Source organism: Podarcis raffonei, chromosome 8 (genome assembly GCF_027172205.1).
Source record: "Podarcis raffonei isolate rPodRaf1 chromosome 8, rPodRaf1.pri, whole genome shotgun sequence".
Taxonomy (NCBI): domain Eukaryota; kingdom Metazoa; phylum Chordata; class Lepidosauria; order Squamata; family Lacertidae; genus Podarcis; species Podarcis raffonei.
The window spans coordinates 2,019,046-2,037,022 of record NC_070609.1 but is presented as its reverse complement, the minus strand read 5'-3'; the positions used below and the strand labels follow the sequence as shown (position 1 = coordinate 2,037,022).

At 47.7% G+C, this 17,977-nt stretch overlaps 2 protein-coding genes across 4 annotated transcripts in view; both read left to right on the top strand.

The window, feature by feature from the left end:
* Positions 1–8,779, top strand: part of SUPT5H (SPT5 homolog, DSIF elongation factor subunit) — a 40,277-nt gene extending 31,498 nt beyond the window's left edge. For both annotated transcript variants that reach the window (XM_053397627.1, XM_053397626.1), the window contains 7 exons: positions 545–672; positions 1,172–1,277; positions 1,416–1,574; positions 2,506–2,674; positions 4,743–4,946; positions 7,160–7,255; positions 8,274–8,779. In XM_053397627.1, coding sequence (XP_053253602.1) covers positions 545–672; positions 1,172–1,277; positions 1,416–1,574; positions 2,506–2,674; positions 4,743–4,946; positions 7,160–7,255; positions 8,274–8,417 — 1,006 coding nt within the window. In that variant the 3' untranslated portion in view covers positions 8,418–8,779. The remainder of the gene's footprint in view (positions 1–544; positions 673–1,171; positions 1,278–1,415; positions 1,575–2,505; positions 2,675–4,742; positions 4,947–7,159; positions 7,256–8,273) is intronic.
* Positions 8,780–11,293: 2,514 nt separating this feature from the next.
* Positions 11,294–17,977, top strand: part of TIMM50 (translocase of inner mitochondrial membrane 50) — a 35,234-nt gene continuing 28,550 nt past the window's right edge. For both annotated transcript variants that reach the window (XM_053397625.1, XM_053397624.1), the window contains exons 1-3: positions 11,294–11,572; positions 13,754–13,898; positions 16,140–16,171. In XM_053397625.1, the coding sequence (XP_053253600.1) occupies positions 11,309–11,572; positions 13,754–13,898; positions 16,140–16,171 (441 nt within the window). In that variant the 5' untranslated portion in view covers positions 11,294–11,308. The remainder of the gene's footprint in view (positions 11,573–13,753; positions 13,899–16,139; positions 16,172–17,977) is intronic.

Below are 17,977 nucleotides of genomic sequence, written 5' to 3'. Positions count from 1 at the left end.
GTGTTGGTCTGCCATAGTCAAAACAAAAAAAAATTTTTTCCCTTCCAGTAGCACCTTAAAGACCAACTAAGTTAGTTCTTGGTATGAGCTTTCGTATCTGAAGAAGTGTGCATGCACACGAAAGCTCATACCAAGAACTAACTTAGTTGGTCTTTAAGGTGCTACTGGAAGGGAAAAAAAATTTTTTTTGCATCAAACATTAAAAGCTTCCCTAAACAGGGCTGCCTTCAGACTCAGACTGGCCCAGCTTTTAGTGCAAATCATCTTAAAGCACCAAGGAATTTGGACTAGGTTTGGGAGCCTGCGACCTTCCGTGCATTGCTGGACTACACCTCCCAGCGTCCCTGGCCGTTCATTGGCTGCAGGGGTGGGGTGGTGTCTAGATGACGGGCTCCCATTGGCCCCATCCCACATGGAGAATGAATGCATGGCTCCTCCTTATGCCCGGGGAATGTAGGGTCTGTTCTGTTCTTGAAAGTGAAGGGTGTGTGTGTGTCCAGATTCTGTTATTATCTAACGAGCATTTCCCTTTCCCCTCTGACAGCGGTTCAAGGAAACCAGGTGGCATGACCTCCACTTATGCACGGACACCCATGTACGGTTCTCAGACCCCCATGTATGGGTCAGGGTCCCGCACGCCGATGTATGGGTCACAGACTCCGTCGCATGATGGTGAGTAGAGGATGGAGGGGGGGGCCACTTGGGGGCAGGGGTGGGGAGGATAATCAGGTCTTACCTGCTGGGTGTGGTTTCCTGTTAGTTAGCGAACCACAGCTCAATAAAGTTACTGAGAGCCCGTGTGGTGTAGTGGTTCAGAGCGGTAGACTCGTAATCTGGTGAACCGGGTTCGCTTCCCCGCTCCTCCACCTTCAGCTGCTGGGTGACCTTGGGCCAGTCACACTTCTCTGAAGTCTCTCAGCCCCACTCACCTCACAGAGTGTTTGTTGAGGGGGAGGAAGGAAAAGGAGATTGTGAGCCGCTTTGAGACTCCTTAGGGTAGTGATAAAGCGGCATATCAAATCCAAACTCTTCTTACTAATTTTAAGGAGCGGAATAAATTAAGCAAGAGAAAGGAGATTTCCAGGATAGCACTGGTATACATGTAAAAGATGTTGCCTTTTTCACCCTCTGGTCTTGGGTGTTAATCTCATGACATGCGTCCATCTTTCAGGAAACCGGACTCCTCACTACGGCTCTCAGACCCCCTTGCACGACGGCAGCCGGACCCCCGCGCAGAGTGGGGCTTGGGACCCCAACAACCCCAACACTCCCTCCAGGTTGGTGTTCCTCATCGGAGGAGGAGGGTGGGTTTCAGGGCAAGGGGGTGGGTGGAGAGGCGAGAATCCGTCTGGGCCCAGCTGACCGCTTTTGCCTCCTCCAACCTCCCCCCCCCCCGCCCACTTCCTTTTCTGTAGGGCGGATGAAGAATTCGACTATGGTTTTGACGACGAGCCCACCCCTTCTCCACAAGGCTACGGAGGAACCCCCAACCCACAGACTCCTGGCTATCCCGACCCTTCTTCCCCGCAGGTTAACCCGCCGTACAACCCTCAGACACCTGGGACCCCAGCTATGTAAGTGCGCTGGAGTTGGAAGGGAGGGTTTGCTGCTTCTTCCAGGATTTGTATTGCCTCCTCCCTCCTCCCCCCGGACTTCATGGAGCTCTCTTGATCTCTGCGAATGGAGAAAGCAAAACAGAAAGGATTTTATTTGCCTAAGATGTGGGTGAATTTCCTAGTGTTTTACAGTCCTCTTCTGTGGAGTAAACTGATGTTCTCCCAAAGAATTCAGGATAATAATAATAATAATTTTTTATTTATACCCCGCCCCTCCCAGTTAAAAAACAGGGCTCAGGGCAGCTAACAACAAATTTAAAACACTTAATTATAAAAGCAGCATAAAATACAGTATAAAAACATGAATAACAATAAAATTCTGAAATCAATTTAGGGGAAATAAGCATTAGATAACCCCCAGGGCTAGCTGGCTGAATTGGTCTTATTTGGGCCAGCGAGGAGACCAGGGGAGAATTAGCTGTGGGGTCTCAGAGCAGGTAATCTTCATAAAAGGGGAGGGGGAGGGAAGGAAGGGGAATAAAAGATAGGCTGAATTCAAATTAAAAGCTAGGCGGAATAGCTCTGTTTTACAGGCCTGACGGAAGGAGGTTTAATCCTGCAGGGCCCTGGTCTCCTGGGACAGAGCATTCCACCAGGTCGGAGCCATCACTGAGAAGGCCCTGGCCCTGGTGGAGGATAGTCTGACTTCCTTAGGGCCCGGGACCTCTAAACGTTGGTTGTCCATGGACCTTAAGGTCCTCTGCGGGGCAGACCAGGAGAGGCGGTCCTGTAGATACGAGGGCCCTAAGCCACAAAGGGTTTTAAAGGTCAAGACCAGGATGCCATTTCTCTGAGTGTAAGGAAGTAACTGGCGGAGGGCAGTGAAGACTTGACTGTGTTTCCCTTCCTCCCTCCCTGTTCCTGACCAAAGCCCTCTCTCTCTTGGCAGGTATAACACAGACCAGTTTTCTCCCTACGCCGTTCCATCCCCGCAGGGCTCCTACCAGCCGAGTCCAAGCCCGCAGAGTTTCCATCAAGTGGCACCTAGCCCAGTCGGCTACCAAAACACCCACTCTCCAGCCAGCTACCACCCAACACCGTCTCCCATGGCTTACCAGGTACGGTTGAGATTCATACACGCAACCAAAAGCATGGCTTTGAGGCTGCTGCCCTTGAAAGCAGCTAAAGGCTTGCAGACTGATTTTCCCTCTCCCACAAAGAACGTGTGCGCTTGTATCATAGAAGATTTGGGCCTGCAAACTTTTAAATCAATTGCAGAAATGCAAAGAGCTTGAGATCTTGCCATGTGCACAGTAACATGCACTGTAGCTCTTGTGCCACATATAAATCAACCTGTGCCTCTGTTTCTAAACACAGCAGCAGACAGACGGTATTACTGTTTATTACATTTTACATTTGTATACCACCCTATATGACTCAGAGTATGCAGGTCTTAAGTAGCCCTAAAGAAGGTGAGGGACACAGGTGGTGCTGTGGGTTAAACCACAGAGCCTAGGACTTGCCGATCAGAAGGTCGGCGGTTCGAATCCCTGCAATGACGGGGTAAGCTCCCATTCCTCGGTGCCTGCTCCTGCCAACCTAGCAGTTTGAAAGCATGTCAAAGTGCAAGTAGATAAATAGGTACCACTCCGGCAGGAAAATAAACGGCGTTTCCAACTTAATTTTTTATTAGTTTTCATCAAACATACATTCATTGTATTAATACATCTCATACATAACATTAGCTCTATTGAGCTTTGGACTTCCTTCCTCCCCTTCGGTAAGTATCCTATATTTTCATTATGTCACGTATTTTATACATTTATCTATTTGATCATAAGCTGTTGAAGTTAGTCAAATCCTGCCAGTGTCTTTAAAGATTTACAGTTATCTCTTATATAATCCAAGTATTTACTTCAATTTTCATAAAACTTTTGTTCATCCTGATCTTTTATTCTCCCCGATATTCTAGCCAGTTCTGCATAATTAATCATTTTGACCTGCCATTCAGTAATAGTTGGTATTACTTCTGTTTTCCAATTCTGGCCTAACATAGTCCTTGCTGCTGTTGTGGCATACAGGAATAGGTTTTTATCTTTCTTTATAACATCTTTTCCAACTAGTCCCAGTAGAAAGGCTTCGGGTTTTTTAAGAAAAGTATACTTAAACATTTTTTTAAGCTCATTGTAAATTAATTCCCAGAAGCCTTTCACTTTACTGCAATTCCACCACATATGGAAAAGATCTCCTTCTACCTCTCCACATTTCCAACATTTCTTATTTTTCATTCTGTACATCTTTGCCAGTTTTACCGGCGTGAGGTACCACCTGTATATCATTTTCCATACATTTTCCTGTAATGCCGTACAAACCGTGAATTTTAAGTTCACATTCCATAATTCTTGCCAGGCTTCTAATTCTATATTATAACCAAAGTCTAACCAAAATAAACGGCGTTTCCGTGCACTTCTCTGGTTTCACCAGAAGCGGCTTAGTCCTGCTGGCCACATGACCCGGAAAAAACTGTCTGTGGACAAAAGCCAGCTTTCACAGCCAGTAAAGCGAGATGAGCGCCGCAACCCCAGAGTCGGTCATGACTGGACCTAATGGTCAGGGGTCCCTTTACCTTTACCTTAAAGAAGGGGATGTAACTACCCCAATTCCCATATATTATTGGGAGCCAAGGAATGTGTTACAGCAGCGTAATCCTATAAATGTCTAATTAGCAGTAAGGGTAAGGGTACCACTGACCATTAAGTCCAGTCGCTGACGACTCTGGGGTTGCGGTGCTCATCTCACTCTATAGGCCAAGGGAGCCGGCGTTTGTCCGCAGACAGCTTCCAGGTCATGTGGCCAGCATGACTAAGCTGCTTCTAGCGAACCAGAGCAGCGCACGGAAACGCCATTTACCTTCCCGCTGGAGCGGTACCTATTTATCTACTTGCACTTTGACGTGCTTTCGAACTGCTAGGTGGGCAGGAGCTGGGACTGAACAACGGGAGCTCCCCCCCGTCGTGGGGATTCAAACCGTTGACCTTCTGATCCCCAAGCCCTAGGCTCTGTGGTTTAGACTACAGCTCCACCTGCATCCCACCTAATTAGCAGTGCATTCTGTTAAATCCACAGACGTCACAGACCGAACCCTGATAACTCGTTGACTTTCTGTCTCTCTGTCTTTCTCTGCAGGCTAGTCCAAGCCCTAGCCCAGTGGGCTACAGCCCTATGACTCCAGGGGTTCCCTCTCCAGGAGCTTACAACCCCCACACACCAGGTTCCGGGATCGAGCAGAGCTCCAGCGACTGGGTCACCACCGACATCCAGGTCAAAGTACGTGACACCTACTTGGACAGCCAGGTCGTGGGGCAGACCGGAGTCATCCGCAGCATGACCGTAAGTGGATGGATGGATATGGCTGTTTGCATGGGTTGGTCAGGAGACGGAGGGGAACAGGGGTGGGGGGAAGATTAAAAGAGTTGGGCAGGGTTCAGCAGCAGAGCTTCCCATTGGTCAAACCCAATAGGAGCAGAGCAGGGCATTTTTGTCCTGCAAAGCGTCTAGCTAAGGCCTGGACTCAAGAAAAAGGAGCCATTCTGCCCTGGTCTGGGCTTGTTCACCAGTGGCCCATGTGTCAACAGCCTTGACAGCTGTTTTGGGTGAGGCGTGAGAAACAGCCAGGGATTTGTTTAGGTGCTCTTCATACTCCAGAGGAGTCTCTGGGTAGTTCTCTCTCCCCTACGCCTTCCCCTGCCCCAGTTCTGAGCACCCCTTAAAGGTAAAGGTAAAGGTACCCCTGCCCGTACGGGCCAGTCGTGACCAACTCTGGGGTTGCACGCCCATCTCACTCAAAGAGGCCGGGGGCCAGCGCTGTCTGGAGACACTTCCGGGTCACGTGGCCGCTTGTAAGTGGTCCCTATTTATCTACTTGCACCCGGAGGTGCTTTCGAACTGCTAGGTTGGCAGGCGCTGGGACCGAACGACGGGAGCGCACCCCGCCGCGGGGATTCGAACCGCCGACCTTTCGATCGGCAAGCCCTAGGGGCTGAGGCTTTACCCACAGTGCCACCCGGGTCCCACGAGCACCCCTTACTCTCAACTAAATTGCGTTATAAGGAATAAAGGGTCCCACTGGAGCCCCACACATTAAAAACAGCTGTTAATGTCTACAGCCACAATGCAGGAGCGTCAGTGAAGCTTCAGGCAAGAAAGCCCCACTGTAGACAAGGGTGGACTTGATTTAAATCACTAGTTAGTAAGACTTGATTTAAATCAATAGTCAGTCAGACTTGATTTAAACCTTTTTTTTTTTTTACAGAAAGACTCGTTCTTGCTGGTATAATCTTAATATTTACAACCAAATGAAGCTTTCATTTTTGGAATAATAAATTTTCAGGGTAGTTTTTACAGTTATATCAAAAATTACTGATTTGGTTATACTATTAGAGATACATAGACATAATTATGAAATTATTGTGAGGTTTAATAAGTTAACTGTTTATATTTGGACAACTTTTCTGCCATACTGTATTGGAAGGAGAAAAATATTAATTTCCTTAATTTAAACAATATATTTAACTAAAACAATAACATCATAGCATGTGTATCCATGTTTGTTAACTGATGTGGTTAAACGGTTAAAAGAAAAAAGACTTAGACTGGAAAACTTAAAACAAATCCTTATTTCCTGACGAATAGCCTTTGGACTACAATGTAACTTAAATAGAAAACTATCTTTAGAAATATTTTTTCTCCAAAAGCATTTTATTTTATTTTAAAAATTCAATTTAAATTTTAAAAATCCATTTAAAAAAAAAACAACCACTGATTTTTATCCACCCTTCTGTAGACCAAGGTTGTTGGAAAGTCCCTTTAGCCAACATATCTGCCCCTGACACTTTAGTCTTCCCAGCACACATGGTATCTTACAGTCCTAGTACAGCCCCAAATTTACTATATTTTGAGCATCAAAAATAGGCAGCAACCAGCTCCAAAACCATCCAGAATCAGGAATGATAATGGTGATTATTTATTTATTTATTATACCCCACCCATCTGGCTGGGTTTCCCCAGCCACTCTGGGTGGCTTCCAACCAAATATTAAAAACACAATACAGCATTAAATGTTAAAAACTTCCCTAAACAGGGCTGCCTTCAGATGTCTTTTAAAGATAAGGTAGCTGCTTATTTCATTCACATTGAATGGAGGGCGTTCCACAGGGTGGGGGCCACTACCGAGAAGGCCCTCTGTCTGGTTCCCTGTAACTTGGCTTCTCGCAGCGAGGGAACCGCTAGAAGGCCCTCGGAACTGGACCTCAGTGTCCGGGCTGAACGATGGGGGTGGAGACGCTCCTTCAGGTCTACTGGGCCTTTGAGGCCGTTTAGGGCTTTCAAGGTCAGCACCAACACTTTGAATTGTGCTCGGAAACGTACTGGGAGCCAATGAAGATCTTTCAGGACCGGTGTTATGTGGTCTCGGCGGCTGCTCCCCGTCACCAGTTTAGCTGCCGCATTCTGGATTAATTGCTTGCTTGCCCTGACATCTGCAACCGGTCACCTTGATTCCCTCCCTCTTGTCTCTGTCCCTCCTTCCTCCTCTCACCTGACAGGGTGGGATGTGCTCAGTCTACCTTAAGGACAGCGAGAAGGTAGTCAGCATTTCGAGCGAGCACCTGGAGCCTGTGATACCAACTAAGAACAATAAGGTACGTGCAAGATGTTTCTCCCGTCTCAAGTCCTTCTGCTGTGACGATTTTTTTAAAAAAGTGCAAAAACATTGTATGGCAGCCTTCCTCCAACCAAGATTTTTCGGGTTACCACTCCCATTAGAGTTTATAGTCCAAAACAGTGGAGGGCAGAGGGAAGCAGGTTGCCACACTGCACTAAGTTACTGTGCTCTCCTGTCCTGAAGAGGGTCGACACAGGAGCGCTCTTGCTCAACCCCATCTTTCATTCTCGGTGGTGGTTGATGGTCCTCCCCTCCTGATTGGCAGGGGTCGGTCCCAGATCACAGAGGGAAAGACAGTACTAGGAAAGGGTTAAGAAACTGGCAGCAACGAGGGCGGCCAGGGGAGCCCTTTTGCATGAGGCTCTCTGCCAGCCAACCCAATTTGGTGGAGACCGTAAACAACTGCTGCTCGTTCCGTTTTAATCACGGTTGTTTTCGGTTAATAATAATGCCTTTATTGTCAATGTACAACCTGTGTATACAATGAAATTAACTGAGCCTCCCTCCCCCCCCAACACTCAATCTCATTGTACTTTGTGTGCTTGTCGCACAACACACCAACCCCAAAAGTTAGTTGCACTATATTATTTTCTGTTCAGCAGCCTAACAGCCCATGGATAGAAACTGTTTTTTAGCCTGTTGGTACGGCTGATTCTACTTCTATATCTCCTGCCCGAGGGTAGAAGATTAAAGAGGTGCTGGCTGGGGTGTGAATTGTCCCTGAGAATTTTTCTCGCTCTCCTAAGGCATCGATCCCTTGCAATGTCATCTAATGGGCTCAGGGGACAGCCCGTGATATCATGCGCTGTGTTCACCACCCTCTGTAAAGACTTTCTGCCCGTGGCTGTCAAGCCAACGTACCACACAGTTGTTTTCATTTGTTAATTGTCCCTACTATTGGTCCTATATGTGCACACTTGGGCCAGTGTGGGGGTTTTTGGGGGGGTGGCTCCTGCTTTTGGATCAGTGACCCTGAGCTTCTCCCGATCCTGCAGGTCAAGGTCATTCTGGGGGAGGACCGAGAGGCCACCGGCGTCCTGTTGAGCATTGACGGAGAGGATGGCATCGTCCGCATGGACTTGGAAGAACAGCTCAAGATTCTCAACCTCCGCTTCCTTGGCAAGCTGCTGGAGGCCTAGAGAGGAAGAACCATTTTTGTGTGGGTGGCTGCTTTATTTCGTTGTTCTTCTTTTTTTTAAGCATATCACCTGCAGACTGGTACAGCATGTCCTTGTACAGTTTTGCTCCAAAGAAAGTTTTATTTTCCGTGTTCTTTTTTTCCTCTGTTGCTGCTTCTTTCCCCAGCTCAGCAGGTGATTTCCTTTTTTCTGGGGGGTGGGTCGGGGGACAGTCTTGCAAATATGCATAAAGTGACTTCAGCAGAAGCCTGTGGGTGGAGCACAGCCGTATTCCCTTCTCTCTCTCTCTTTCTCGTAGCACCTTAGGCCCTCTGCTGCCATCCAGTGTGTAGCTTGTTATAATAAAATAGTCTCATCCACCACGTACGCCTGTGCTGTGTTCACCTTAGTAGAGAAACCGTCGCATTCAAGACTTGACATAAGAGCCTGCTGGATCAGGCCAATGGCCCACTTGGTCCAGCATCCTGGTCTCACAGTGGCCAGCCAGACACCAGTGGGAAACCTTAGCAAGCAGGACCTGAGCGCAAGAGCAACACTTCCGTCATTTGGCTTCCAGCAACTGGGATTCAGAAGCATTACAGCTTCTGACCCGTGGAGGCAGAGCCATTCATATTTTCGTTCTCTACTAGCCATTCATATTTTTATTCTCCATGAGTTTTGTATCATCTTCTTTTAAAGCGATTTTTGGCCTTATTTCTGGAGCCAGGTTTCCCGGACAACAGATTGCAGTTGTCTTCTTGGAGTGTTAAATGCTGTTTACGTTTCATACAAGGGGAGAGACCCTTCTGAGTTCAGAGCAGGTGACGTTTCATTGCTGTTTGGCTAAGAAGACTGTTTTCCACCTAAGTTTTCTCAGTGTAATAACCTGCTGGGGGTTTTCTTACTTGAGTTCTATCTGCAGGCCATGTGCCTTTCTTGTCTTCTGCATTTATTGATCATGGGCTGAGCTAGCCACCGCAGCAACTCTCTGGCTCCCAGCTTCGATGGTGCAGTCGAGGAGTAAAAGACTGTCTATGGTACATTTCACAGGAATGAAAAGAACAAGTCTTGGTGTATCTCTTGCACAGATTCTACTGTGTTCCCATTTCATGCCTGAGCTGGAAGGGCAAGAGTCCACTGCCGTTTTGCCCCCGTAGGCCGCCCTCCCACCGATACACCCCTGGCTAAGAGATGTTCAACAGTAGAACGGCCCCTCTCAGGAAGTTGTGGGCTCTCCTTCCTTGGAGCTTTTAAAACAGATGTTGGATGGCCATCAGTCATGGATGCTTCAGCTGAGATTCCAGCATTACAGGTGGTTGGACTAGATGACCCTTTGGGTCCCTTCCAACTCTATGATTCTCCAGTGATTTGAGTCCTGGGCACGCCAGCACCTTTTAGAGTAGGTTCCAGTTTAGTGTAGTGATTAGAATGTGTGACCATAGGAGATAACGTCCATATACCTATTTTGCATTGAAGCTCGTTAGGTAACGATGGGTCAGTTGCCATTTGCAACCTTGCAAAGAGAGGAAAAGGAGTTGGTGCCAGTGGAAAAAGCTAAGCGGATGACCAATGCAAACATTTGCAATAAAACTTCGTTAGGCAGACATATCCTTGGGTAGATAAAAGCCTGCCGTTGGCCCATATAGCTCAGCATCCTGTTCCCAGCTGCCAACCAGATGCCTGTGTGAAACCTGCAAGCCAGGACTGGACCCGCACAAAGGTCCTCCCCTCCTGTGGGCTCCAGCAACTGGCATTAGGAAGCACTATGTTACAGAAAAATCTAGGTGTGAGCCCTGCAGAGTAAAGGAAGGAGTCCAGCCACCAACCGGAGCAAATACCTGTAGACCAAAGTTTATTGCGCAACAGGTTCAAAGAGGAATTTTGAACCCTGAGGATGGGGTGACAAGGACTTTTAAACGTTTCTATCTTCTCTCAGTATACAGTTCATTAAGCATCATCACTACACCGTTGCTACATCAGAAAAGGGGAGGGTTATACATGATTAACACAGGAGGAATGTGTTGGGGCAACAGGCAGATACAGGATATGTGTTGGGAAGTACATTCTAAACACCTACAAAGGGACAACAGAACTTTGGTGTGCATAGTCTGCCATCTGGGCAAGTCCAAAGGAGTGCCCAGCAGTTGACACCTATGAGTACCGCCCTGTGAGTATGTGACTGGACCGAGTGGTTTCCAAGTCCTTGGCCAATGAAGCAAATTGGCGGTGGAATGAAGGAAACTGGCAAAGGAGTTGATTTTATATGATTTTTAAAGCTAGGTAACTTCCCTGAGCTGTCAAGTCGAAAGGAGGATACATTTATGCACAATATTTGTAACATTTAACAACTTTAAGGATGTTCCGCCTTCCCATAATTTCCGTAACAACGGCTTCCTCCTTATTGTGGAGGCAGAGCAGAGCAGATCTATCAATCACCAATGAGCTTCGATGGAGGCCGGGGCCGCGCACGTGCGCTGCCCCTTTAACCTTGGCGGCCACCTTTTCCTGCCCGCAGCTGGCTCCGCCCCGCCCCTGCGGAGCGCCAATCACTGTACCGGCAGTAAAAGCCCGCCTCTGCCTCCCAACCAATAAGAAGCTGCTCTCATCTTCGCCCCGCCCAGTTTCCCCCTCCCATTGGGCAATGCGGCACGCTGTCCGCTCGCAGTTCCCGCCCTGGAGAGAATTAAAACCCCGGCAATTTAGTGGGACGCGTGATTGGCCGAGAGCCGACGGGTGGGCGGGAAACGTCAGCTGATTGGCCAAGGCGGAAACGTCAAACGAGGGGGCGTGCGCCGCTTCTGGCCTTTCACACCCCTCTGATTGGCTGGAGCGCTTCCTAGGCCTTACTCCTACTCCTTTAGCCTGATTGGCCGAGCCCGGCGCATGCGCCGCCCAGTGCAGCGCGAGGCAAGATGGCGGCGGTTGTGGCGGCGTCGGCGGCCGCTCGCGCCTTGTCGGCGGCGGCTCTGTCGGGCGGGCGGCGGGCGCTGCTGCTGCAGGAGGGCGGCGCCTCGGGCGGGCGGTGCTGCCGGCGGTGGAAGCGGCGAGGCGCCTGGGCGGTGCCCGGAAGAGCGCTGAGCGCGGGGGTCCCTCCTCAGGCGCCCCCTCAGGCGGTGGGGGTGGGGCTGACGGAGGCCGTCCTGAGGGACGCGGTCAAGCAGCGGCAGCAGCAGCAGGTGAGGCCAGGGGGCGGGGCCAGGAGGGTCCCCGGATGAGGGGGGCTCGTGACGTCGCCGGCTGCCCCCCCCCCGCGGCTGCCCCAGGGGGAGAGCAGCCTGCTGCTTCCTCATTATCATGACCATTATTATCCTTGTTATGCATTCAATTTATATACCGCCCTCTCATCATCATCAGGCAAAACAAAAAAAAAATTTTTTTCCTTCCAGTAGCACCTTAAAGACCAACTAAGTTAGTTCTTGGTATGAGCTTTTGTGTGCATGCACACTTCTTCAGATACACTGAAACAGAAGTTGCCAGATCCTTCTATATAGTGAGAAGGTGGGGAGGGGTATTACTCAGAAGGGTGGTGGGAATGGGTGATTGGCAGATAGCTGTGATGAGCCTGTTGACGACTCTTAACGACTGCAATAGGTCTTACAGGAAAAAGCAAGGGGTGAGAAGGTGAAAAATGGCTTTGTCATGTATAATGAGATAAGAATCCAATGTCTTTGTTCAGACCAGGTCTCTCCATGGTTTTAAGTTTGGTAATGAGTTGCAATTCAGCAGCTTCTCTTTCCAGTCTATTTCTGAAATTCCTTTGTAGTAAAACAGCTACTTTGAGATCTTGTATAGAATGTCCTGGGAGATTGAAGTGTTCTCCTACTGGTTTCTCTGTCTTGTGATTCTTGATGTCCGATTTATGTCCGTTTATTCTTTGTCGTAAGGTTTGGCCTGTTTGTCCAATATAGAGAGCTGAAGGACACTGTTGGCATTTGATCATCATCAGGGACATGGATGAATGCTCAATAGCCAGGTTGCGCGGCTGACCTAACTACAATGCTACTTACTGACTGAACTATATCTCAGTTGCATCCACATAACATAGACACAAGCCAGCGACAAACCTTGGGATCTCAAATTTCAGCAGTGCCCTGTGCAGTGCAAAAAGGGGGCGCGGGTGGAGCTGTGGGTTAAACCACTGAGCCTAGGACTTGCTGATCAGAAGGTCGGCGGTTCGAATCCCCGCGACGGGGTGAGCTCCCGTTGCTCGGTCCCTGCTCCTGCCCACCTAGCAGTTCGAAAGCACACCAGTGCAAGTAGATAAATAGGTACCGCTGCAGAGGGAAGGTAAACGGCGTTTCCGTGCGCTGCTCTGGTTCGCCAGAAGCGGCTTAGTCATGCTGGTCACATGACCCGGAAGCTGCACGCCGGCTCCCTCGGCCAGTAAAGGTAACATCAAATAAGGTAACATTCAATCATCATGAGAATAGTTATGGAATTATATTAAATATCAGCATATGAAAATTAAACAGAAGCCCACCCTTAACAATTGCAATAAATAATTTCTAAACTACAGTCAGTAAAACAACGGCAAGCCACAGTGCATAAAATAATACAGCACAAATTGATAAGCAGAGAGTGGGGGGGGGGGCAAGGCAGGTGGAAGAAGGCCTTGCTTGACAAAGTCTCTACCCTCACAGTCCACAGGTCTCAGGGTGTTTCACAAGATGAAATCATAATACAAAAACATGAAATGCACCGTCACCCCCCCTAGTCTTCCCCTCCCCCAGGTCCTGTTATTATTTGTTAAATTTACATATCTCCCTTCATTAGTATGTCAAGAGAGTCCTGTAAAGCACCTTAAGGCTGACTGGTTTGTTTATGGAATGAGGTTTCATGCACCAGAGTTCATTTTGACAGCAGGGTAGATGTTATGAGACTCAGTTGTGTTTGCTGTAATAGACTTTAACATGGCAATCCTGTGGAATTTTTCAGTAACGGTAATTGTGACCTGTCATCTCATTAATGAAATTTTAGTTGACTTAATGGGTTTAAGCAATGATTCTGAAGGGCAGAAGCATTCTTCTTAAATCAGGAGTGGGGAACCTTTTTCAGCTAAAGGAGCAAATTTGCTTCTGGGGACCACATTCAAGTGGTGGGCGGAAACAGATGCAGAAGTGGTAGAGAAAGGGATATGACATTTACCTTTGTACGTAGGCTGCTTCAGATAGCAAAACTCAGAGGGTTCTACAGACACGTGTTCACCTCCCCATCCAGACATGCAAGAAACATTATCAAAGTTTGTTTGTTAAATTATATACATTTATACCCTGGCCTTGGCTACTTAAACGGGAAAAAGAGGATCCTGCAGTTTTGGGAAGCCATTCATTTCCATATGTGTCTGTTTCTCTCTCTAGTCAGCAGAAGGTGAAGATGGAAAAAGTTCTGATGAGCAGCAAGAGAAGAAGCAGAAGGAAAATACTGCCTATGCAAAGAAGATGGTCCTCAGGATAGCAGGGCTTATGGGAGCTGGCAGTGGCGTAGCAATTATTTACATCTTTGGTGAGTTTACGTTCATCCACTGAAAGGAATGGTTTGTGCTTTATGGTATACTCTAGAAATAAATAAAAATACAATTTACGATGTTTTAAATGTGCTTGCTTGTATAAATGAATCTATGTTAAAGGTAAAGGGACCCCTGACCATTAGGTCCAGTCATGACCAACTCTGGGGTTGCGGCGCTCATCTTGCTCTGTAGGCTGAGGGAGCAGGCGTTTGTCCGCAGACAGCTTCCGGGTCATGTGGCCAGCATGACTAAGCCGCTTCTGGCGAAATCAGAGCAGCGCACGGAAATGTTGTTTACCTTCCCGCCGGAGTGGTACCTATTTATCTACTTGCACTTTGACGTGCTTTCGAACTGCTAGGTTGGCAGGAGCAGGGACCGAGCAACGGGAGCTCACTCCGTCGCGGGGATTTGAACCGCTGACCTTCTGATCAGCAAGTCCTAGGCTCTGTGGTTTAACCCACAGCACCACCCGCGTCCCTTCATGAATACATGTTACATATATATAAAAATAAATATACGTTGGGTTGAGACTGCACCCCCAGTCCCATTATCAGTACTCTTGGGGGGGTCCACTCTTACTCACTTTGACAGGTGTCTTCCAGCTGATTTGAATTGTGGAAATTCCTGGTTCATGTTTCTGTTCTTTCAGTCATGCAGCGTGGGTTGCAGGTTCTGTGGATTTCAAGTTGGGGGGGGGGTTGTATAGCCTTGCCAGGAGAGCATTGCTCTCTGCTGTGAAGAGCTTGTGGCCTGGCTCTGTCTTCCCTGCCTGTATAAGTGGCTGGTTGTCTGGTCATGAAGACTTCTCACTGGGAGGGTTTGCTGACAAAATACAGTTTACAATTTCTGCTGCAAATGCCCCCAAATCTGATTCTAGTTACTGTTGGAAGATCCAGCAGTAATTCCATGGCTCCAAGGGTGGGGTGAGGGCAGATTTAACAGTCAAAAAGCCTGTGCTGGTCAATGCAATACATTCAGGTCCCGCTATCTGAAAATATCAGCACATAAAGAATCACACACAAACCTTGCTATACACTCTGCAGATTCAATGGGGGGGGGGGTTGAAGCTAGGACTGAGAGCAGCAACACCACCTCCTCCAGCACCTACTTCACTGACAAGATCCATTCACTCAGCCCCAGCAGCAGTGATTGCCGTCTTCTTCAGCCGGGCTGGGCTCCAACATGCTCTCTCAGGCGCTTTCCAGTCAGGGGCAGAGGCAGTGACAGCTCAGGGCTCAGAGGTGGCTTCTCTCTCAGCCTTGACCACGTCCCTGGTACCAGAGGAAGGCAGCAGCAGCTGCACCAGAGCAGGAGGCTCCACCATGTTGTTCAGGGAGAGGATCCTGTCAGTGTAGATACATGGTAGGAAAATGCCAGGCTATCAGGAAGACACTGGGATTTTCCCTATAGAAAACAACAGAAATGGTTGGCTCGTTATGTCCCCACTTGCCTAACAAACAATTTCTGAGAAAGGCTTAACATTCTTCAAACAGGGCCCGCTGGAAGAAAGGGTTTTCCGTTTTGGAGGTGCTTCGCAAAACGAATTTCCTATGGGCTTGCTTCGCAAAACGAGTCCCTGCAGGGTTTTTTTCCTTTCCCCAAGCCGCTAAGCCGCTTAACAGCTGATCCGCTAAGCCGCTTATCAGCCGATCCGCTAAGCCGCTTATCAGCTAAGCCGCTTATCAGCTGATCCGCTAAGCCGCTAATGGGCTTGCTTCGCAAGACAAAAAAACCGCAAGACGAAGAGACTCGCGGAACGGATTCTTTTCGTCTTGCGAGGCACCACTGTAATTGTGATAGTCTCTTGTTTATCTTGGGTTGATCTCTAATAGTGTCAGTAACAGAGAAGCTCCAGCTGCTGTAAGCAAATCAATATTTCTTGCAGAAAGCATGAGGGCCCTTGTGGGACCACAATTGACATAAGAGTTTGGTAACAGTAGAGAATTCCCCACGGAATCACTCTGATATTTCCTGAAATATGATCTGTGTTTTCAGATGGTTATCTCTCTCCTCTGACTGGTAAATGAAGGACCTTATTCCTCTCTTCTTCTGCTTGCCAGTAAGGTTACAATATTTTTAAAAAGTAAAATCACCTGTTCTTTTTAGACTGAAATATCAAACACCCTCTTATTCTTACTGAATTGGTCTTATATATACTTCTTGGACATTGTAACACACCATTCTGTGAAAATGATGCAAAGTGACCTGTGTTTTGTTTTTTTGTTTTTTGGTGGCAGGTAGCAATTCGGTGGATGAGCATGGTGTCAAGGTAAGCTGTTTCTTTCCTGAGTCTTGGACTTGTTGGGTGTCTGCCGCTAGGGGTCACTGTGTGCTTGAAATTTGCTGTGAAGTTGACTGCTGGATGCGATACAGTCATACCTCATTTTACGGATGCTTCAGGTTATGTGTTTTTGGGTTGCAGACAGTGGGAAACCCGGAAGTACCAAAACAGGTTACTTCCGGGTTTCACCGCATGCACAGAAGCGCTAAATCACGCTTTGCATGTGCACAGAAGTGCCGGCGCAGACACGGCACTTCAGGATGCGAACACTGCGGGTTGCGGACGTGCCTCCGTCGCGGATTACGTCCACAACCCGAGGTTCCACTCTATCAATCTTGCAACAGAGTGAAGGTTAAACTTGGCAACCGTTAAACTTATTACCTGCTAAGAACTGAGTAAATAAGCAAGCTATAGAATATTGGAGGCCAGGAGCATGATTCTGGTTGCCCCTCGTGTAGAAGATGGGAGTAGTTTGTGTGCAGTTTTCATGAGTGGTGGCAGTAAAGTGCACTGCCATTTCTATAGCATTTCTCAGCATCCAAAGGATTTACTGGTTGTCACGTTCTTTGAGATCTGTCAATCAAGGGTGGTTAATAATAATAATAATAATAATAATAATAATAATGGAAAATTAGGCTGAGAGTTGCCTTTCCAATGCCATGCAATGGGCTCAGGTCTTTCGTGCCTATATCCAGCTTTATTTATTTATGTTTATGGCTCACCCTTTTTGTGAGTTTAAGGCAATTTACAAAAAGAGAATCAAAGAATTGTAGAGTCGGAAGGGACCACGTTGTCAAAAGAAACAGCTAAAGGTAGTTTTAAAACTGTACTGAAAAGCAGCTAAATACAAGTTTTAAAAGCAATGCAGAATGAGCGTCCAAGGCAGAAACCTTTTAATCCATCCAGAAAAGCTTGCCAAAATATACACGTCTTTCTTTGTTTCTGGAAGCATTTTAACCACTGTAGCATGCTGTGAAATGGCAATAACCCTCCAGCCTACAAATCAACAACTGGAGGCACCACAGTCAAATCTGCACCCCTCAGGTGGGGCAGGTGGCCCTCATAGTTTTCAGCTCAGAAATCAAGTGAGAGGTCTAGAGCAAGACGTGGATTCGCAGCCCTTAAGGGCATCCTGGACGGCCTTCCACCTCGCTCTCCCCAGCTCCTTATGGCTCTCCAGTAAACTCATTGCTGACAAGAAGGGCTCAGCCTTGAACACTTAACTCTTCAGAATTCATTACACTGCTTGGGGGGCAGGTCTGCCAGGAAGTGATGTATTTAATTTTAAATATTTACAGCATTTATATACTGCGCAGTTCCCAGGTTGGTTTACTATACAAACTACAAGCAGCATTATTCTAAAACAGAGTAAAACCAGAAGCACAGTAAATCAAGGTTCAAAACTTGCAGTGGAATAGCAACCGTATAAAATACCTTAAAAGCACACACACACACGAACTCAAGCTTGAAAAGCCTGGGGAAATGAGGCTGCAACCTAGATGGAGAAGGCATTCCATCGCTCCTGTGGCGTTTGCTGAAATAGCCAGTGAGGAGATTTCACCCCTCCCATACCCAAGAATCTGCTGATGTTCTCTGCTGATTCTCCAGAGAGGAGGGGCGGTTTCTGCTCTACTTATTCTGCTCCACCTCACATCAAAGAGAGAGAGAGAGACACTGTGTGTTAGAGAGAGGTTGTGTGTATAGATAAGGTTGCTGCTAAGAGCAGCTGCAGACACTCAGTGCAGTTCAGCATTTTCGTTTAGACCTCATTTAGCTCTGTACATAAAAGGTAAA